General features: G+C 37.1%; 2 protein-coding genes and 1 pseudogene across 2 annotated transcripts; 2 read left to right on the top strand and 1 right to left on the bottom strand.

The window, feature by feature from the left end:
- Positions 1–215: 215 nt before the first annotated feature.
- On the bottom strand, positions 216–2,010 carry LOC143586691 (ETHYLENE INSENSITIVE 3-like 1 protein pseudogene; annotated as a pseudogene).
- A 3,866-nt stretch (positions 2,011–5,876) lies between these two features.
- On the top strand, positions 5,877–6,443 carry LOC143586689 (protein FAR1-RELATED SEQUENCE 5-like). Its single transcript, XM_077068174.1, has one exon. The coding sequence runs from the start codon at positions 5,877–5,879 to the stop codon at positions 6,441–6,443; it is 567 nt and encodes a 188-aa protein (XP_076924289.1).
- A 75-nt stretch (positions 6,444–6,518) lies between these two features.
- Positions 6,519–8,231, top strand: LOC143586688 (uncharacterized). Its single transcript, XM_077068173.1, has 4 exons — positions 6,519–6,770; positions 6,961–7,112; positions 7,519–7,528; positions 7,620–8,231. The coding sequence occupies exons 1-4, from the start codon at positions 6,519–6,521 to the stop codon at positions 8,229–8,231; spliced, it is 1,026 nt and encodes a 341-aa protein (XP_076924288.1).
- Positions 8,232–22,860: the final 14,629 nt, after the last annotated feature.

The following is a 22,860-nucleotide window of genomic DNA, read 5'->3' as shown; positions in this document are numbered from 1 at the left end:
GGACTACTAAAATTATACAACCGGTCAATTTGGGTAAAAAGATTTATTATGAGTTCATTTGGAACTACTAAAATTATACATCGGGTTAATTTGGGTGAAAAGATTTTGATTATGTGCACATTTGGTCTACTAAAAATAAATTACTTTTATAAAGTGGGTCATTTAGCCTTACTTGCCTGTTTTGTCAGGCTTAAATTAACAAACAAACTACACAAGTACTTGACACTTGAGAATATTTACACATGAAACAAAAACATAAAAGTAACTAAGTATGATACTAGTATTCTATGGACTAAAGAAGATGTACATGTTCTTCACATGTTAAATAAGGAGTCTAGCTTGATGCTAATTTTAAAGGTACCACATGGACATATCCGGTGTCGGGTTTGACTCACCAGAAAAGTCAACTCCCGAAAGATTGAACGAAGACTGCGAAACAAATCTGAAATCCAAATTATTATTTGAATCAAAAGCAGGGTTGTATGATGCTTTGTTGTCTAACTGAAACCCTGCTGGCAAATACGTTGGCCGATTCGAAACCATGTTTGACTCGACACCCGGTCCAAAAAAGTCATCATTGAGTTGGATGGGAAACTTTTGCTTTTGATTCGTATCATAAACCGACATTAGGTCAGAAATCGCCCGTTGACCATCTCCTGGAAGTCCAAATAGAGCATCCTGGTCAACCGAGGTCATCTTTGTTTGACCGAATGGTGGCATTGGAGACATAGTGAATACAGGTCCTTTCATTTGAAAGGTATTATGATTCGGGTTCGAAGGGCGATGTGGACAATTCACCTGGTGGTTGTTTCTTGAAAATCTGTCGTTAAAGCCCACACGAGTGTTGCTATACGGGCATTGAGAATATTCACACGTGTAAATCTTTGGCGAAGGCTGATCATCAGATAACTGCTTCCTTTTCTGACCAAAACTATCAGGGCCCGGGATTTCAACCCGCTCACCCTTGACTTGGGCCCGTTGAGGCCCAATGGGCCTGAAGGGCCGGTCATCTTCTACGCCCTCCACATCATAATCACTCGCCTCGGTTACAATAAACAATCCAGGCCCGCTTGAAACAGGCGGGCAACTGTCAGGATACATCTTTCGAGACAAAACTTCTTCATGGTTAATAACAGAAAGCCACGTTGCACTTTCTTTAGTAGTCATTTTATCCTGCAAACATTTAGACTGTCTAACAAGCTTCCGAATCTTATCAATATCCGGCGACATATGTTTAATCACAGCCGTTAAAACCCCGACTTTCCACGCCTTTTTCAAATCATGCGGTTTCTTATACGGTGGCCCGTTTTCTTGGTGGGCCCACCACTCCTCACTCCCAGTGGGCCACCACGGCGGCGCCACCCCTTTTTCCAACGGGAAGCGCCTCTGTGGCGGCTCACAATGCTGCATTAAGGCCGATAATAACGACCCAAGTGTCGTGTCTTGAAGTTCTTGTAACGTGTGTGGGGTCGAAACCGGGATAATATTGTTATCCTCAGCTTTATCAAGAATAATATTATCATCCGCTCGGTACTTACAAACGGCAGCGGGCCCGTTTCTATCAAAGCGGACCTGTTGTTTCCACCAGGCCAGGAGGTTATCCGAGGCCCCGCTAACGGGCTTCCCATTTTCCAGGATGATCCCGTAGACGAACCCTTGGGCGTTACAAACTTCCATCATCTTAAGCATGTACTTTAGTATCCCGTCTTGGGCCCGAGACATTTTCTTTCGTCTCGCCTGTTGTTGCTTCTTAACGTCTTTTCGTTTATTATTATTATTATTATTATTATTATTATTATTATTATTATTATTATTATTATTATTATCTTTGAGGCGTTTTAATCGCATCCGGTCCCGCCACATTCGTCTCTCAAGCTCATCAACATCCGTTTCTTCTTCTTCTTCTTCTTCTTCTTCTTCTTCTTCTTCTTCTTCATCAGTGTAATCTTCGTCAACGGGTGCAGTTTGTTCAGGAATGCCGTAGAATCCGATTTCTTGAAAGAAGCCCATGGTAATGAAGAAAAGAATAAGAATGTGAATTTGTAGACTTGAATTGCTGGTCAACTCAATGGGTCCTGGAAGATACAAAATTATTAGTTCTGATTCGGATTGAAACTTGATAATCACAATTACAATTAAAAGTTAAAAATCTGTTGTTTAAATAAGAAACGGGGCATATAGACAAGATTATGACTATGATATTAAAGGGGGAAATATAAACATTTGAATTGAAACAAAACACGTCCGTCTAAAGTGAAAAGTAAACACTCTGGCATCTGGTACTGTACAATTGAACATTTAGACCTAAAGGGATAAACTCACCAGGTTGTTAGGCTATAGGAATTTGGTCAGTGGCATCTGAATATATTGAGAAAAAGGTTGTCTGTGATGGCTGGAACTAGAACTGGAAGAGAGAGAGAGAGGAGAAGAAGAAGAAGAAGAAGATGATGGAAGTGAATATGAGGACAAAGAGGTTGATGCGGTTACTATAAACAAGGCCGGGTACACGTTTCTCCCTCTAAACAAACCATCGACAAACATACGTGACTCCATGACAAAATATCACTTATAGTTTGTCAAAAATCAGCCGTATGATGCACTGGCGGATCTAGATAAAATTTCAGAGATAACATTCATTTTTTCTATCGTATTTTATATATTGTAAGTGAAACAAAAGTAGAAACACGATAATAAATAAAATAAACACATCGGTGCAAATTTCTCTTTTTCGTTTTTGAAACCTTGTAATCGAGCCATTATACCTTCTTCTTTTACTTTATCAAACGTTTCTCATTCGATCACACAAATTAAAGCATTGTTCAAATACTCATCACTCATTCGCTTGCACAAACCCGTATTGATAAGCTTCATTTAAAAAAACATATTTCAACGGTTGCAGTTGCAATCGGTAAAACCAACGATAACTTCAATATTCGATAAACCAAAGAAAAAGCAGTGTGCTTTCCGGTTTCCACCATTACACAACGAAAGTCACACATTCCACCCAATTTTGCAAATTTATCATCTTCCTTTAAAGTGAGATAAAATGTCGTACGATCACCTGAAATACACCCACTTTCTTCATTACTAAAATCATACGAATACATCTCTGAAAATGCTACTATATTAGATATGCCAAACTTGGAAAACAGATCTCATAGATTTAAACCAGACATGTTTTCTAACAAGCTAGTTGAGACCTCACCGAATTTCCAAGTTCTTGAACTTGCATATCCGAAACTGTATTAAATACTCCAACCTCAATATGATGATTATGTTAAGCATGTTTCTGTATGATGTTTCTCGTTCAAACAAAAGAAAAAAAATGTTAATGACTTTTATTTGCTTTGGGTTAGGCTTTATTTGATTTGAACTTTTAAAAAGTCATAATTTTGTTGAGCCTATTTCTGTTTGAGCCTATTTAGTTTGATGTATCTCGTTAAACAGAAGAAAAAAAGGTTAAAGATTTTTATTTGCTTTGGGCTATAAACTTTGTTTGGGCTTATTTGATTTGAACTTTTAAATTGGTTGAGCTTTAAACAAATATGGGTAACATAATATTTTTTCAGGGGTAACAAAATATGAAAACCGACCCAGAAAGAAAAAAATTTTTACACTACCAGCGAAGAGTTGAGGGGTAGCAGATGCTACCCCTGGTTGTGAGCTACACAGTAATTGGTATGGAGCCCTTAAGTGCCTCCAAGTTTTCTCCAGTTACAGGAATAATCTACCCTTCCGAAGGCCCACTGGTGATAAAACCTGGATGCTCCAGGATTGAACTGAAGATCACAAAGATCACAGTGTTCCTTCATTGAGTCACTCATATCCCCCCAAAAATATTGTAAGTAGGGATTAAACTTGATTCTTCATTGAGAAACCTATGTTCCTACCACTACACTACATCGGAAACTACACTCACTCTTCTCTACTAGACTTAACGGTGTTAACGATGTTGAGTTTAGTTGCAAGTGAAATGAAACCATAGAGACGAAAATCACAAATTGGAAACTATTTGACTAAAACTGCAGATTTGGACAAACCATAGGGACGAAAACCATAGTGTGCCATTTGTAAATTTTTATTCATATTCGTATTTGTATTCGTTAAACCGACCCGCTGTATCGTTTCAAGTTTTTTTATTTGTCGTTTACCATTTATTATTAATTACGACGATTTATAGTTATTATTCGTTCTTTTTCTATTTGTTTTGTTCGTATAACGAAATTCCGGGATTTAAAGTTAATAAAAAAATCAATCTCCAAACTAGGCGGGCATAATATACAAATAATCCAAAAATACAAAATAACATCAAGAATATATATATAATTTTTGAAAGTTCAAGGTTCGTTGTGTAAATAAAGTTCAGGGGCCATTGTATAAATATGAATTTAAAATATAATATTATAATATAATAAAAATACTCAGCCCCCACCTCCCATCCCCCTCTTCCCAGAAGCCGCACCGGCGATGGTGTACATTATTTTGACGACTCGTTTAACCCCGTAAACCATGCTCTTTGACCCAATTAGTTAGTATAACGCGTTTCTCTACTAACCTAGGTCAATAATTAACTTAATTAACATATAATAATCACCTTAATGGCCAGATTAATCTCATGTAACCGTCGGATATTTCAACATCGAAATAACGATCAATAAAATATTATACGCTCTAATTAGCATTATAAATATGACGCATAACATCAATTAAAACTGTTACCAACATCAAATTAGACAAACAAACTCTCTGTAATCCCGTATTGATCAACCAAAATCTGTTTTTCGGCGAAGCTCCGTTCACCATCAATCCGTAAACAATTCAAGTAAGTAATTTATGCATTTTAATAATTTTAAGTCGTCTAACAAAACCCCTAAACTTGATTAACCAAACATGGAACAGATTAAACGAATTGAAATATAAGGTTTTGGAGAAGAAGATGAAATTGAAATATAATATATATATATATATATAGAGAGAGGGAGAGAGAAGATGGAATACGCAAATCGTTATCCTACAAAACTGTACGTGACATTTTGGAGCGTCGATCTACACTTTCCATTCAGTTGAGAGCGGTTGAGAAGATCCCGTGTATTTTAAGCGAGAAGGGTACGATTGTCTTTTTGATTCGTCATTTAAATTTGGTAATTTGCCTATAAACGGTTACGATCCTGATATTTAGCTTAATCAAAATCAATTTCTTATTTACGAAACAATTTCTGTACCAAAAACTATCAATTGAGCTCTCTTGAGTACATGAACCAGTTTTTCAAGCGATTTTTGTGATTTTAGGGGTTTGAAATGGAAGACGATCGTGAACGTAAGTTTTTGCTCTTTTTGAATTAATCAACAGTAGATGTATACTATGTTTATAATCACGGAAGTGACCTGTATGTTAGTTTCCAAAAGAATCACATGATAATTGATTAGTTTAGTTTGCGAGTGTGTTACAAGCGTGTTCATATTAGGATTGTCTTTTGATTTTTGATGTTTCATACTATGAGCGTATCATGAGCATGTTACTATGACTGATTATAATGTTGTATAATATGAGCGTGTTACTATTAGGATTGTTAAAATGGTTTGATTATAATTTGAGCGTGTTTGGATTATAATATGGTTTATATTTTGATGTTTTGTGTAGATGATTCAAGTGTTTTGGTTGAAGGTCAAGGGGTTGATATCATTCCTGAAGTTGCTTCTTCATACAGACCTGTTAAAGGAATGATGTTTTCGTCAATGATCAAGGATTTGATTTTTATAGTGAATATGCTAAAAAAGCTGGATTTGGGGTTCGTAAAGGTGGATCTTACGTGCATGATGGTATACTAAAGACCAAATATTTTACATATTGTAAAGAAGGTCACAAGCCAGCTAAAATGTATGATTTAAAAGATGATTCTAATGAATCAAGCAAGCCATATTATAAAAGGAGGAAGAGGCCAACAATTAGATGTGGTTGTAGAGCACATCTACAGTTAAAATCTGTTGATGGTGAAATTTTTGAAGTAGATGATTTTGTTGAAGGCCATAATCATAGAATGGTTGCAGATTCTTATATGCAGTTTGTTCGTTCTGCGAGGAAGTTAATACATGTCCAAGAGGAAGCTATTTATGAGCTTTCTAATATGAATCTGGGACCTGCTAAAGCGTTTAACCTTATGAGAACACAATATGGTGGGTTTGAAAAAGTAGGTGCAACTAAAGATGATTGTAAGAATTTTAAACAAGGTTTGAATTGTTATATTGGAGAGTATGATGCTGAGATGATTGTTCAAAGATTGTGTGTGAAGAAAACATTTTCATCCGATTATTCTTTTGAATATGATGTCAATGATGATCGTGAGTTAATTCGTATGTTTTGGGCTTATGAGACTTCAAAGAGTAATTATCTTGCATTTGGGGATATTATATCTTTTGATGCTACATTTAAGACTAACAAGTAAGTTTGTATGTATGTATAGGATTGTCTGTATGTATTTTGTGTGTATTTTATATGATTTTCTATGTACGAGTACTAGATGGTTTTTGTCCCGTTCACGGCAATTGATAACCATTGTCATAGTGTTACTGTTGGTGCTGGATTATTGGCTTCTGAAACTATTGAATCGGACACATGGTTATTGCAAATGTTACTTAAGTCGTTTGGTCATGCACCGAAGGTTGTTGTTACTGATCAAGACCCTGCTATGAAGCAAGCTATTGCAACTGTGTTTCTAAATACAATGCATAGGTTATGTATGTGGCATATCATGAAGAAAGTTGCTGACAAGGTAACTTTCTTAATTGTGCTTGATTTAGTTGTGTTTTAAGCAGTTTAAATAATGAGCGTTTGACAAGCGTTTAATGGCAATTGTCTTTTCTTTGATGTTTAATATGTGAGCGTTTTATGAGCGTAACATGATTATGTATTGTGACAACGAGCGTTTCCGTAAGCGTTTAACATGTTTTTTTGTGTATCAGGTAGGGGCTGATTTATGTAACAACGAATATTTTAAGAGTTGGCTATGTAATATTATGTGGACCGATTCAATTAGTCCTTTAGAATTTGAGGAAAAATGGCAGGCTATAATTGTTGAGTTTAAGCTTGACAAGAATAAATGGCTTACTGATATGTATGAAAATCAGATTTGATTGGATACCTGCTTTTTATAGAGATGAACTTTTGTCTGGATTGATGCGTACAACATCAAGATCAGAGAGCAAAAACCATTTTTTTTGGAAAAGATACAAATTCTCAATTAACATTAGTTGAGTTTTTCAACCATTTTGATTTTTGTATGGAGATACAGAGATACAATGGCAGACGGTGTGATCATGATAGTAGGTACACGTATCCGTAGTTAGAAACCAGAAGTTATCTTGAAAGTGAAGCGGTTAGGATATATACAAGAGCTATATTTAATGATCTTCAAGATGAAATGAATGAAATTGTTGGTGGTGTTTCACAATTCAGTTCTTGTGAAGAAGAAGGAAATTTTTTGAGGTGTAAAATAATGGATTTTAAGGTTTATGTTCCAGGTTTTTGGAGGTAACTATGAGCGTTTATTAAGCGTTTAGTTTAAAGTTGTTTAAGTTTAAGTTAATTAACAAACGTTAATAAGCGTTTTACTTTTTTTTAGGTTGTGTTTAAAAAGGACAGTGAGTTTGGTGAAGAGTCTATTGCAACATGCTCCTGCAAAAGATTCGAACAACATGGTTTGTTGTGTCGGCATATTTTCTACGTCATGAATATGTATCACGTCAAGAAATTCCCTAAAATATATATAAATTATCGATGGAAGAAAGAAGCTGCGGTGAATATCAGAACAGTTCCAATGTCAGAGTTTGGTAATGATCAGAATAGGATGATCAAAGAAATTTCAAGAGAAATAAAGTATGCCGGTGAATACCTTATTAATAGTTATGTTGTAGATATTGATGAATTAATTATAGTTAGAGATGAGATGAATTTGATGATTGAAAACACAGACTTAACTCGGTATGAAAGGGTACGTCCATCTAAAAGGGATAGATTTGCTGCTGTTTTAGGTTTTGAACAGCCATCAGAAGTCACCGTTCGTGTACCTACTGGAATAAGAAACAAGGGTCGTAGCTCACACAAAAGAATTAAATCAAAGAAAGAGATAGCCATTAGTCGCTCTGGGAAGGGTTATAGGGAGTGTCAAATTTGTCACCTACCTGGTCACAACAGCAGAACCTGTAAAGCATTGCAGCAGCAACCGCAACAATGAATTCGTAGTTGATTGTGTTAGATAGAAAGAGTTAGTTAGTTTTGTTTTTTTAGATTGTGTGTTATGTAGTTACCTTTTTTCACACAAGCGTTTCACAAACGTATAATAAATGTATAACAAGCGTATGACAAGTGTAAAGATAAAATTTTTATTTATTTATTTATTTAAAACATGGGGTTAAACCCCATCAGACCCTATCATCATCAGACCCCATCAGCCCCCATCAACCCTGACCGCTCCTTGGTTCTTGATGTTCTCACGCCCATCTTCCTTGAACTCCATGTTGGTTAACTTTTGAAACTGTGTCAACCAAAGTACCATACAGGGAGTCGTAGCATGAAGTCTGCTGTTTCAGGAACTCAATAGTTTTTGCCTTGAATTCACTGTCCGATAGCTCCATGAGTTCATTGTACGTGTCAAGAGTTTTTGATTTCTCTTGAAGCACGTAGGCCTGTGAGTGTTGAAGGGCGTTGAGAAACTTCTCGTCCTTATCTTTCTCAAGGTCAAGCTTGGCCTTCACCATGCTTTTGACGGCTTTATCACTTGAAAACATTTTTTTGTGTGTTTTTTGAGTTTTTTTTGTGTGATCCGAATAACAAGAATGGATGCGAAATATATAGACATAATTTGGATGTCTATTAATTGTGGGTAGTTGAGATAGAGTTATTCAAATGCCATTTAATTTTGATGTAGGCTATGATTATCAAAATGTCATTTATTATTTATTAAGCGTGTTATAAGACTATAAGGTGTATATACCACTTTGCTTCTCACTTTATAGTGCCAAGTCAGCGCCACATCACATATCACTTCACTCTACTTTCTTTTACAACATCAAGGAAATGGTTACCAATTCACCACTTCCCTCCATTTTCAATAAAATAGTTATTATTATATAACTAAAATTAATTTGACATAACTTAAATAAAAATAGTAACTTTTGAGTATCCATCGTTGTCGGGTAGTCAAAGAAACGTAAATATATTTCGACAAGCTTATCGGTCAAAGCACATGTCAAGGTCGTTTATGAGACCAATTTTTTTTTTCAAAACAAATATGTTTTCGTTAAAATTTATATCAATATGTTCATAAAAAATAATTACACTACCTATGTATTTAGTTTTTTAAGAAAATTAACAAAAACAAGTTATTAACTAAAAGCTATTTGACCTACTTGAAAATTATAGAAGTTTAAAAAAAACTACAATTAAAATATTAAATTGAAACATATAATATTAAGAAAGTACACTTTCTTTTGCATAACTCCACAGTCCACACCATGGCACCATGGCCTGCAACTTCCGATCTCATCTTCAAATTATAATATTACATCTTCTTCTATACGTGGATTCAACAAATTAACATGCATCTGAAAAGGGGGAAGATGTTGAAGTTAGGCGGAAATTTCATCGGGGAAATCTCCACCAAAATTTTACCGATCTGTGAATTTGGGTGCCCCCCGACAATAACGGGGTGGTGTTTGCCGGCGGCACCGCCCGCCACCTCAGCAATTCAGCTGCAAAAAGGTTTCCACACCGTATAGCCTAAGCGTGATAGATATACTCTTTTAATCTTTTTGGTAGTTGACATGGTGTAATTTAATTAAATTGATTTGATGTAAGCTATCATTACAAAATCTTTTTCCAAAATTCGGCAGATGAGTAGTAATAAATGTAATTTAAGTTTTGTACAAAACTAGATTAAAAATTAGTTTCTTTAACAAGATACAATGGCTTAGCGTGTAAAAGCGTGTGAGAGCGTATAATGAGCGTTTCATAACATCGCTCATACACTGTCTGTATGTTGCGTCCGTGAGCATACAGTTTTGAGCGTTGTTCAAGCGTTTTATTTTTTATTATGATTTTTTTTACTATATTTCTCCGTGAACCTGCAGTTCTATTGTCTTTTGTCGTTCTTTTTTGTACTATTTGGTCCGTGATATTTTTCCTATATATGTGCTGTATTTTGTCACACTTATATCCACCCATCTCAAAATCAGTTAGAATGGATGCCTCATCATCATCATCATCATCATCATCATCATCTTTCAAGGAAGCCTTGAAGATGAAAATTGTTGAGCAGGTAGCCGCCGACAAAGCTTGTCGTGACAAGCTAACAAATGAGTTTGTGATGCTTAACAATAATATGGATTACAGGGATGTTATTACGAATGTTCTTGTCAAAATGCTTGCTAGTGCTATCCGAGATCTTGCGGTTTTGTTTATGGTTGACATAGGGAAGAATGAGTTAGAACAATTCAAAGAATTATCAAAGACAGTTCTTGAACTAAACTGTTCAATGAAATTGAAGTTGGATTTTCTCAAGTCACTATTAGAGTAGGAGTCCAGTGGGTGATGTGTTGAGAGTTTGATGAACGTGTTGTAATGCTTTTTTTTAATATTTTTTTTATCATGTAGTATTTTGTGTGGTAATAATATTCCAATGTTTTTGTTAGTTGATTTTTACTAACATAAGACAAAAAAGTTTTTGAAAGTAGTCAAATTAGTTGTTGCCTTCTTTTGAGTTCTTCAACAATTTCCTCCCTGGAGATATCAGTGTCGTTATCTTCAGTAAATTTGTGCGCCTTCTCGATAAGATAATCTCTTTTCTTGTTTAGATCTGATAGAAGGATTTTGCCCAAATACTTTGTCCTCAACTTTTTAGCTGATTCACTTGTTTAGGACATTCTTTGAAAAATCCGCATGTCCGCGATTTCTTCCCATCATGTCTCATAGCAAAAATCCCACAATCTACCCCGTGTTCGGTTGTTCTCCATGACATTCTTAATATTGTGATTGGATTTGTTCAGCAATGGGGTGATTGATTTTCTTAAGATACATGTAGAAGGCGGTTCTCTAAAAAAACATATAAAGCAGTTAAGTATTTCACAAGTTTATAATAGATTTTTGTTGAGAGTTTGTTGAGCGTTTTACCAGGATTTGAGGATTTTTGTTGTATCTTTCTTCAAAAAGTCGTCTGATTTATTTTTGTTTGTCTTCTGGCTTTTTAAACTTTTTATTATCCAGCACTTCCTGATGTGCACTGTTGTCAAGCAACTATATCACTCCTGTTTGAAGGTTGAAAGCAACCACATAGAAGTGATCATTATGTAGAATTGGCACGAGGTTCCTTCATTGTTCTGACATCACACCTCATCATCTGTTTTTCAGTGTTGTCCGTAAACACATCGAGTCTTTGTTCGTTTGTGTGACCAAATGCCTCATTATAATGGTCACTTGTCTGAATAAGAATTCAAATAGGTGTTTGATAAGCGTAGATACATAATATTGTTCAAGAGTTTAACAAGCGTATTAATATAACAGGTAGATTAAAGCATACCAGCAGTGTTCTTGTACCAAAGAGCCTGAATGGTGATTCTGCAGATTTTTTCTTTTCTTCATAGTTCATGAGTTCACAGAATGCATCCATTGCGTTTGTTGTTAAATACAAACCAGGACAAAAACTCTCAAAAATCACCTTAAATGAATCTGTGTAAGTAGACTTGAAAACCTCTTCCCATATGTCTTTAAGGCAAAAAATATGTACTCCGCAATTGTTTTTCATCATCTGTGACTGATGTGTTTATTTCAACCTCTCTAAAAAGATATGGTGATTTCAATGTAGGAGCTAACTTTCTCTTTCTTTCTTCTCTCACCAACTCTTTGTTTTTATTTTCTTTTATTAATGATACCGGAGATGTAATTTTGGGTATCATTTTGAAGTTGATGTCGGTGTTATGAAATTTTCACTTCTTGTTGACATACCAATGTCAGCATTTGAAATTTTCACTTGGTTTTTCTCTTCAACTTTAGTAACTGAAAAACAACAAGGACAAGTCACTGAAGCAGCTTACTAAATTTTATTTCTTTATAAACCAATGCATTTTTGTCTGTGTCTTACCTATGATATCTTCTAGAGTTGAATTAGTGTTTATGAGATCAACATCATCTCTAGTTTCACCTCCTTTTTGGGCACTAGACTCTTGGGCATTTGTATGAACATGCACCACATCAGCTCCAAGTGAGATAGCTGTGAAGCAATAAGTGTGAGCGTTTAAGAAGGGTTTATGTATGAAACTGTTAAAAAAATATAGATAGCCTAATAAGCGTTTAAGAAGAGTTTAATACCTTCAGCTTCTTTTGAAATTTCACTACACAATGGACTTTTTGCAACAGTGTGTTCCATCTTGTCCTCTTTCGATCCAACTTGTGTATCTTTCATATAAAATATAAACATATTAACACGAGCATTTGACAAGCGTTTAAGTTGTATAAAGATAAATTTAAGCATATTAATACCTTCCTTTGCCTATGCAAGTACTGTAGTGACAACTGAATCAAGTTTATTATTCCCTTCTAGCTCTGTTACTATAATTTCTTCATCATTGTTTACTTGAGATTCATTACCAATGACAGCTGTCATATAAAGTTTTTGAATAATATTCTTTTAAGTTGTAAAAAAGAAGTTTTTAATTTATTACATTTTTTGGCCTCCTTAACCTCTGTATTTACCACTGCATCACCACACCTTACATCACCAACCACTACATCACTAACCCCTGCATTACCAACAGTTTCCCCAGATTTTTTCTTTTCTTCTGATAGATTATAAACTTCAGGAATATCTGGGATTCAAAGTTTAGATATCAGAGTTTGTTGATCGTTTATAGTATAAGTATATAGAATAGTACCACTACCTTCTTCACCAACTACAATATCTGAACCAACTACTACATCTGAATGAACTGATTCAATCGCGGCAGTTGTATAAGAAGTGGGAACTTTCAAAGACACACACACACACACACATATATATATATTCAAAGATAATTAGATTGTTTTTCTCACCTAAATTAAGAAGTGAGTTGTTTTTCACGGTTTCACTTTCTTGTGTTTTCTAAACAACATTAGGATTGAATCTGTCTTCCAAATCACAACATCTAGCAAAGATATGGGGATTTGATAGATGTTTGTCCTTCCCTTCACGGGCCAATTCATTGATTTGTGAGCAATGTATTTCAAATTTCTTCATTTTTTTTATCCATTTTCTTATTTCAAGACTATAAAATGAAATGGAAATATAGTTATTAATTAATTTAAGATATTATGATTTGATGGATGTCTCACCTTCTCTTTCTTTGTTTCTTTTGGTGGTAGGTAAGCAGACATCCTAGACAGCTGAAGTGGGGTTAGATAATAGTCGACCAGCTCTTGTGTGTGTGTTCCCAATGGCATGTTCAAACTCAAATGTGAATACGTATCATCATCATCATCAAATTCGCCTTCAGCATTGTGATCGGCATTATCTGATTCTGTTTCACTTCCCCCATCTGTCCCTGACATATGTTAATGTATCATTAGAAGAAATACACATTAGAGAGTTTTTAGATGAAAATAACAAGTTTTTGTTACCATGTTTTTGGGTGTCACCATCTGCATCAGGCTGATGCATCGCTTTGTCACTAGCAGCTGCCTCATCAACTACATTAGCAGGTTTATCAGTAGAAGTAATAGCAACTGTATTATCATCAGCAGCTTCAGGAATTGTCTTGTCATCGATGGCTGCAATCTCACCAGCAGCTGCAACATCATCTTTACCACCATCAGTAGCTTCAGTAATTATCTTGTCACCAGTAGCTGCAATATCACCAGCAGCTGCAACATCATCTTTACCACCATCAACAGCTTCAGGAATCATCTTGCCACTGGTAGCTGCAATATCACCAGCAGCTGCAACATCATCTTTACCAGCATCAACAATATCAGTTGTTGGCTCAATTAATCCTTTGTTTGCAGTTTCAACATTAGCTTATGCACCAACGGTTTCAACATTCTCATACGCAGGAGTGTATTCCTCGTTTTCAGAATCAAAAACATTGTAAGAAAGGTGATTGAACCGTTGTATTGTTCATTGACATCTTTCCATTCTTCCTTTGTCGTCTTTAGGTTTTCAATTACATAGCTGCACCAGTCCATATTTGGAATATTTGAGAGTTTATCGATTGCGGTGATGAATCGTTGGTTGATTATTGTTGATTTTGTTATAAATCCTATACATGTGTTGAACAACACAAGGAAATTAAATTTAAACATGTCACCAACTCCTTGATCAGCCGTCAACTTGTCTCTCACATGCTTTATAGTTATTCTTGTAGTCGGGAATTGTTTCTTGAATAGATCTGTAGTTGCATCATCCCCCAACCTTGGTCTATTCCTGTCTAAAACGGGTATCTTACCCATTGGTTGTAAGGCCCCGTTACCGGTGCCTCACTTATGACATTGGATTTACTCATAATCATAGTTCTATAAATCAGAGTTAATTAAAACTTTCGTGGAAACGTTAACTTAAATCATTCATTACAAAACATTAAATCTTTTCTTTAAAACCATGATAGTAAACATCATAATTAAAACACCATTTCTTTCATCTTCAGACGCCAGCCGTTCAATCCATGCCATGTGTCATCCTCATGCTTAGCTCTTCAGTCTGATCACCTGCGTGCATACTAAAAGTCAGCTACGCTGAGTGAGTTCTAGTTAATCAGGCGACTTACAATACATACACATATCTTACATACATACATATCTTAACCTTGTATAAATATCCATAAGAGGGACGTCGCATAATATCTATTAAAAGAACCATGGCTATTGCCCATGCTATATATATATTCCATAGAAGGACGCTCTGTATACTTCCATAGAAGGAACATCCTATATATTTTCATAGAAGGAGCACTATGCTTTGTTGGTGCATAATGTCAGTAGTTCATAGTCTAGTGTCTGTAATCGAGTCTGTAATGTTAATTATGTTTTATATATGTCTTAAGCGAAGTTACTGACAAGTTCGCTGTTTAGGCGAACTTGTTAGTCAAGCGAAGTTATGGACAACTTCGCCTGAACATGCCAGGCGAAGTTGTCGTGTATTTATATACCTAGGTTACGGCTTGGTTAGAGTAGAGTTCCAGTTAGTTGTTCGTGTTAGTTTGTTCGAGTTGTTACGAGAGCTGTAACGTGTGTCTGTAATAGTGATATCGTATCACGTGTTTGAGTTATTATATAACGTGTGTTCGTTTCGTGAGTTCGTGTGATTCGTGTTCTATACTCGTAACGATCTACGCAGGGATTCCGCACCTGAGTTGATCGAGATATCTCGTGCGATCCGTCCAGGAAACCTACAATTGGTATCAGAGCATTTGCTCGATTGTGTGGTTCGGGATATTCACGCGGGTGTAGAAATCGTCCCGTTTCGACTATTCGCGGGACGTGTTTTCTGTGTTTTTGAGTCAATCTTACCTCCTACCACCGTATTCAAGCCTTTGCACCGTCAAAAACCTCGTAAAATCCAGATTTCAGATCTGCAAAAACGTCCGTGTTCATCAGGCGAAGTTGCCGTCAGGATACGTAGGGTTTCGGCGAAGATATAAGGTTAAGCGAAGTTATCCACAACTTCGCCTACCTTCTCAAGTTCGCCTAACTCAGCGAAGTTCTCTACAACTCCGCCTACCTCCTAAGTTCGCTTACCTTAAGCGAAGTTAATCATCAGCGAAGTTCTTCTGCGAAGTTAAGACTAAAGCGAAGTTATCTGTAACTTCGCCTACAGTGCTTTAAAAAAAAAAATTTAATTTTTCGGGTTTCTTACTTTTCAGGAAAGATGTCGTCGATTAACATCTCTGAGTTAGTAAAGATGGAAGTTGAAGCAGGGTCAGCTACTAAGGCCCCAAGATTGCTGAAGGGAACCGATTTCGTTGCATGGAAGGATCGGTTCATACAATACATCAAATACCAGGATGCGAAGATGTGGGTATGCATCCAGGATGGTTATATTCCACCAGTTATGGAGTATGAAGGTCGTGATCAAATCAAAAAGTATAGCAAAATGGAAGAAGAAGAGAAAAAGATGTATGAGGCCGAGAGCAAGGCTCATGCTGCTATTACTATGGCTCTTCCACAAGAGATCCTTCATACGTTTAGAAAGTATACGTCAGCAAGAGAGCTTTGGGAAGCTCTTGAGAACAGATTTGAAGGGAATGTAGGAATCCGAGCTTCAAAGATAAAATTGCTCAAAACCCAGTTCTCAGTCTTCAAGTATTTGAAGAATGAATCTTTAGATGATATTATCACTCGATATTACCATCTGATGATTGAATTGAGCAACTATTCAATTTCCTACCGAGAAGAAGAAATAGTTGAGAAGCTTCTAGATGCTCTCCCACCAAAATGGGAGATGTACACTATGCTGATGAGGGAAGACAAAGACTTTCCCACATATGATCTAGAAATGGCAGTCAACAAGCTCAGAACCTTTGAGCTTAACATGGTTAGAAAGGAGACACCTACGGATCAAGTTCAAGATCCAGGTATGTATGGAGCTAAAGTCAACACTAGCTCAGGATCGAAGACTGAATCTGCTGCCTACTACTCGAAGGGAGAGTCGAGCGCCAACTCATCACATGAGGGGCATGTGTCAGTCAACACAAATGGTGATGTTTGCTATATAGCAGGTGGATCGAGTGGTTCTCAACCCCAGGTAAGCAAGAGTAGTTGCTCTCCAAGTATTCCCAGCCACAACTACTCCAAGATGCCTATGAGTGTCAAGTCTGCTGAAGAGCAGTTTGGTCTCTATGCTTCTTTTATTGCTTCCTATGAGAACTACATTCAAGGGAAGATTGTTGATCCAGCTATGTTGGATGAAGACTATGACCAGATTGATGCTGATGACATGGAAGAAATGGATCTACAATAGCAGATGGCCATGATCGTGAGAAGAGTGAAAAGGTTTATGAATAAGACCGGAAGAAAGTTTGTCGGTGGAAGGCCAGGGTTCGACAAGACGAAGGTAAGATGCTACAATTGTCAGCAAAAAGGTCACTTTGCAAAGGAATGCAGGAATGAGCGTGTAGAACAAAGTCAGGGCAGGTCTACACAGCAAAGTGGGGGTTCTAAAGATTATAGTGCCATGATGTCCAGAGAAGCTGGTGAATACAACTGGAACCTGCAGTCTAAAGAAACTTTTGAGCAGGCAAATTTGGCGAAGGTTGAAACTGAAAAAAGTGAGAAGGTTACCGGAGAAGAAAAAGCTTTCATGGCAGATGTTAAAGACCAGCTCTCCGAGGTATGTTCTAAACCTACATGTTCTAAATGTGAAAACTTGTCTGACCAATTAGCAACTATAACCGATCAGTATGTTAGGTTGGATGCTGAATTTAAAACCCTAAAAGAAGATCATCATTTTACAAAAGCAAGAGAAAATAGCTATAAAGTCAAAATAAAAGCTTATGAAAAAGATGTTAAAAGTCTAAAAACAAAACTTGCTGAAAAAATTGAAGTGATTGATTTAAGCTATGAAGTTTTGGATAAAAAAACCAAACTAATTGCTGATAGAGAAAAACAGATTGCTGATCACCAGGTAAAAGTGGTGGAACTGAATAGAAAACTAGAGCAGTTCAGAAATTCCTCTGCTATTCTTGATCACCTTGTTAGTGATCAAGGTTCCTCTGTTAAGAGAGGAGGAATTGGTTATCATGAGGTTCCACCACCGTATAATCACAATTACACTTTTAACCCTAGTGTTCAGAAATCTGTTGACTTTGAGGTTGCTCAGACAGTACCAGTTAAAGTAACTTGTAAAGAACCAAATGTTAGTGGAGGCGAAACAAGTTCGCCTGTTTCAAGTGTCATAATTTCTGATCCAAGTCCAGTCTCATCGGATTCGGATAAGTCATCCGAGTCTGGTAAGGCAAAAGAGGAGGTGGTATTACCCAATGGTGGAGAGAAAGATAAGACGAATAAAAAGAGTACTCCACTAAACCCGTATGTCCCACCATATGTGAGACGAACGGGCTGTAATAAAGCCTCGACATCTAAAACACCGGTTGATAAAAAAGTTGAGCATAGGTGTTGTTTTAGGTGTAATCAATTAGGACATCTTGTTGCAGATTGCCCTCTGAAGCAGCGATTCAGAGGTGTGAGACCTACTAAAACTGAGAATAAGCCTAATAGTAATTATCATACTGCTAAAAATGAAAACCATTCAAAATTCAAATATGTGACTAATTCAGGTTTTCATAGAAACAAATCTCAGTTTTACACTACTAATAACCAAACCACAAACTATAATTCTTTCAATTCACTAAGGTTTGGAAGGCCTCACAATCAATCTACAAAGAGGTATCCTAGTAGGACTTACAGGAATTATCAAAGTACTAACTTTGAAAAGCCGAAGTTCGGGATGTATAGATCCAAGACCAATTGGTCTTGGGTCCCTAGATTCTAATCTTTTGCTTTTATCGTGCAGGAACAATTGAACAGGGCTGCCAATAATCTTTGGGTTGTGGATAGCGGCTGTTCCCGGCACATGACGGGTAACAAATACTTGTTACACGATTTGAAACCTGTTCAAGGAGGGAGAGTGAGCTTTGCCGGTGAAAGTGGAGGCAAGATTACAGGAATGGGAACGGTGTCGAACGGAAAGATGACATTGGAGAAAGTTAACTTTGTAGAAGAATTGAAGTACAATCTGTTGAGTGTGTCGCAGATTTGTGATAAGGAGTACACCGTACACTTCACAAAGAATGAAGCAATTGTGTTACATCCTGGTTTTCAGATACCAGAGGAGTGGATTGTGATGAAGGCTCCACGTGATAGGAATACGTACATTATGGATATGAGGTCGACTGAAATGGCCACGGAAGAATCATGCCTTATGACAAAAGCGAGCGAATCGGAGTCCGAATTGTGGCATAGGAGAATGGGGCACATTCATCTTCGGAAGATGAACCACATTGTCAAGAATGGACTTGTGCTGGGCGTTCCCTTGAAAAGTTTCAATTTTGAAGACAAATGTCTACCGTGCAAGAAGGGAAAGCAGCACAAGAAATCCCATCTCACCAAGAAAGTCAATTCAATTGTCAGTACCCTAGAATTGCTTCACATGGATCTCTTCGGTCCCGTGAATGCAAAAAGTCTGGGAGGTACTTCTTATTGCTTGGTGATCACTGATGATTACTCACGATATTCGTGGGTATATTTCCTGAAATCAAAAGATGAAACGGCTCAGATGGTGAAGAATTTAATTACCAAAGTTGAGAACATTATGGATAAAAGGGTTAAGTTCATCAGGAGTGACAATGGAAAGGAGTTCAAGAATTTTGAAATGGAGATCTTCTGCCTTCAGAAAGGGATTGAACACCAATACAGCGCTCCGTATACACCGCAACAGAATGGAGTGGCTGAAAGGAAGAACAGAACATTAATTGAAGGAGCCAGAACTATGCTGGCTGATTCAAAGCTTCCTGTGGTGTTCTGGGCTGAAGCTGTTGCTACAGCCTGCTATATCCTCAATAGAGTCTTGACGGTTAAACGACTTAATAAAACGTGCTATGAGCTTATGCATGGGAGGAAGCCCAACTTGAGTGGTCTTGAACCATTCGGGTCCCCTTGTTCGATTTTAAAGACAAATTCTAAATTTGGTGAAGTAGCCGATGAAGGAATCTTAGTCGGTTATGTTGTTGGGACACCCAACAGACGTGTCTTTAATACATCGACCAGCAAGGTTGAGGTGGTGTGTAACACCGATATCACAAGTTACCAACCGCCAAAACCAAGCAACGGACCTGCTGAGTTTTTCGACTATGTTAAACTTTTTAAGTCTTTTAACATACCGTATTTGGATATTGCTGAAGAAGAAGAGAGAGTTGCTACGAAGATGATCCTTAATGAGGAAGAAAATCTATTGCAAAGACAGCTGATCGATAAATGTCAACCTTCCTCATCAAATGCTATCGATACCCCTGCTGCCTCGACTGAAGAAGAATTTTTCAATCCGTTTCACTCTCAGCAAGAAACAATCATTGACGAGCTCTCTTCTAACTTGGAAGACAATTTGCATGTCGGTTCTGTTCCGACCACGAGAATTTATAAAGATCAACCTTTGGAGAATGTGATTGGTGATATGTCCTCCGGTGTACAAACAAGACGTAGCTTGAATGAGCACACCTGTGTGTACACAAGCATTAAGGAGACAGGCATAATCAACGAATGCTTGTACACCTGCTTTATCAGCCAGATTGAACCGAAGAATTATCAAATGGCTCTCAAGGACAGCTCGTGGGTCGAAGCCATGCAAGAAGAGTTGGCTCAGTTCAAGAAAATGGAAGTTTGGACTTTGGTTGAAAAACCAAAGAATGTGCATGCAATAGGCACAAAATGGGTGTTTAAGTGCATGAGAGATGAGAAAGGGATTATTATAAGAAACAAGGCGAGGCTAGTCGTTAAAGGTTTTAATCAACAAGAGGGGATTGATTATAATGAAGTGTTCGCTCCTGTGGCAAGATTGGAAGCCATTAGATTGTTTTTGGCATTTGCTGCTTATAAAAAGATGAAGGTTTTTCAGTTGGACGTAAAGAGTGCATTCCTAAATGGGAAAGTTGATGAGGTTGTGTATGTTGAGCAACCTCCGGGTTTTCCTGACCCAGACTTTCCAGACCATGTGTACAAATTAAGCAAGGCATTGTATGGATTACATCAGGCACCTCTTGCCTGGTACTCAACTTTATCAGATTACTTGCTTGAAAATGGGTTTGAAAGAGGGAAGATTGATAGCACGTTGTTCTTCAAGAGAGAAGGAAGCGACTTCCTGCTGGTGCAAGTCTACGTGGATGACATTATCTTTGCTGCATCAAAAGTCTCCATGTGTCAGGAGTTTGAGGCCGTCATGAAGAAAAGGTTTGAAATGAGTGCTATGGGTGAACTAACTTTCTTTTTAGGATTGCAAGTTGATCAGAAAAGAATGGGATGTTCATTCATCAGACGAAGTATGTCCATGATGTTCTCAAACGATTCAAGATGGAGGACAGCTCTCCATTTGATACTCCAGTCTGCGTCAATCACAAATTGGGTGCTGATTCAGACAACGATGCAGATGTGGACCCAACTCAATATCGGGCTATTATAGGTTCTTTAATGTACTTAACTGCTTCTAGGCCTGATATAATGTTTGCTGTTTGTCTTTGTGCACGCTTTCAGGCAAACCCAAAAGAATCTCATTTGAAGGGTGCGAAGAGGATACTGCGGTATCTCAAGGGCAAGCCGAAGCTGGGGTTGTGGTACCCGAGAGGAGGAGACTTGGAGCTAGTCGCTTACACAGATTCTGATTATGGAGGGTGCAATCAGAGTCGGAAATCAACAACTGGAGGATGTCAGTTTCTTGGTGGCAGATTGGTGTCGTGGCAATGCAAGAAGCAGACTTCAGTCGCAATTTCAACCTGTGAAGCAGAATACATGGCAGCATCCAACTGCTGCTCCCAGGTTCTTTGGATTCAACAACAGTTGCGCGACTATGGTCTGAATTTCTTACTTACTCCTATTTGCATTGATAACACAGCTGCTATCTCAGTAACTAACAATCCCGTGAAGCACAGTAAAACTAAACATATTGACATACGTCATCATTTTATACGGGATTGTGATGAGAAGAAACTGATTGTGCTTGAAAAGGTGGATACGCTTGATAATTTCGCTGATCTTTGTACTAAAGCGTTTGACAAAACAAGATTTCAAAACCTTATTGAGCTGAATGGGATGATCAATCCCGAGTAACCATGCTTTTTGTGTTCGAGTTAAAAAAAAAAAAAACGTCATTATCGCTTAAAATTATGTCAGTTACCTCAGTTTGAAGGACATGTCTTAGGACATGTTTGGTCCTCATTTCTACTTGTAGAATATGAGGATAGCCATTAACCAGATGACTGAAAGTGACCGGGGGGTTTATGATGTGTTTTCATTCTTTCGCTTAAAATTAGTCGATCATACTTAGTTAGAAGGACACATACTAGTATGTGGTCGGTCCAGTTGATCCATTGGATCTTCGGGATAGCCGTTGACCTGAAGACTTGACTTGATCGGGGCGTTTGAAGTCATAAATTTTTTTTTGAGGGAAATGAAATTATTTTTCTAGTCTACTACTTCGTAAGAAGTTCGTTTGCTATGTTTAACAGAAAATTGATCCAACCTTGGAAAATGATAGATATACTGATTCTGTGTGCTTAACTAGTGAAGTTATTAGGCTTAAAAGGCTTTAGGACAGTCATTGTATGTCATGGTAACTTTTATGGTGCGTAAAAGTAGATGTGATACAAACTAAATCTACTCGATTTTACGTGGAAACTCCTTAAGAGTTCTGCATGTCTTCATATATATCTTTCCGAATGATAGGCAGAAAAGCGATTACCCAGTCATACACGAGCCTGTTAGTGTTCTGATTCCCGTAAAGATAGTGTGTGAAGAAACTGCAGTGATCCAGATTCTGGACTTGCAGTTGATAACTACTCTGAAGTCTATGCAAATGTTTATTAAAAAAAATAAATAAATAAAAAAAATAAATAATATATGAGTTATTGAAACACTCTAAGAGCTGAAAATGTCAAGACTTCTCAATCATGGAGTAAGAAAGAGAACGGGAAGCAGATGAAGAGTACTTACAAACTTAATCAGACACTACGGGTCGAAGTCAATTCGGGGTGACTTGGGGAAAGCCAAATACGCTTTGAGAATAGATAGGAGGCATCATAATCTCAGAGTTGTTGCCCACTTAAATTTTGAGCTTAATTGAACTTAACTCGTATCACTGA

The sequence above is a fragment of the Bidens hawaiensis genome, unplaced genomic scaffold (genome assembly GCF_021521415.1).
Source record: "Bidens hawaiensis isolate Kalapana, Puna unplaced genomic scaffold, B.hawaiensis_p1.1 tig00034769_1, whole genome shotgun sequence".
NCBI lineage: Eukaryota > Viridiplantae > Streptophyta > Magnoliopsida > Asterales > Asteraceae > Bidens > Bidens hawaiensis.
The sequence above is the reverse complement of the archived record's forward strand: the minus strand, read 5'-3'. Positions and strand labels throughout refer to the sequence as shown.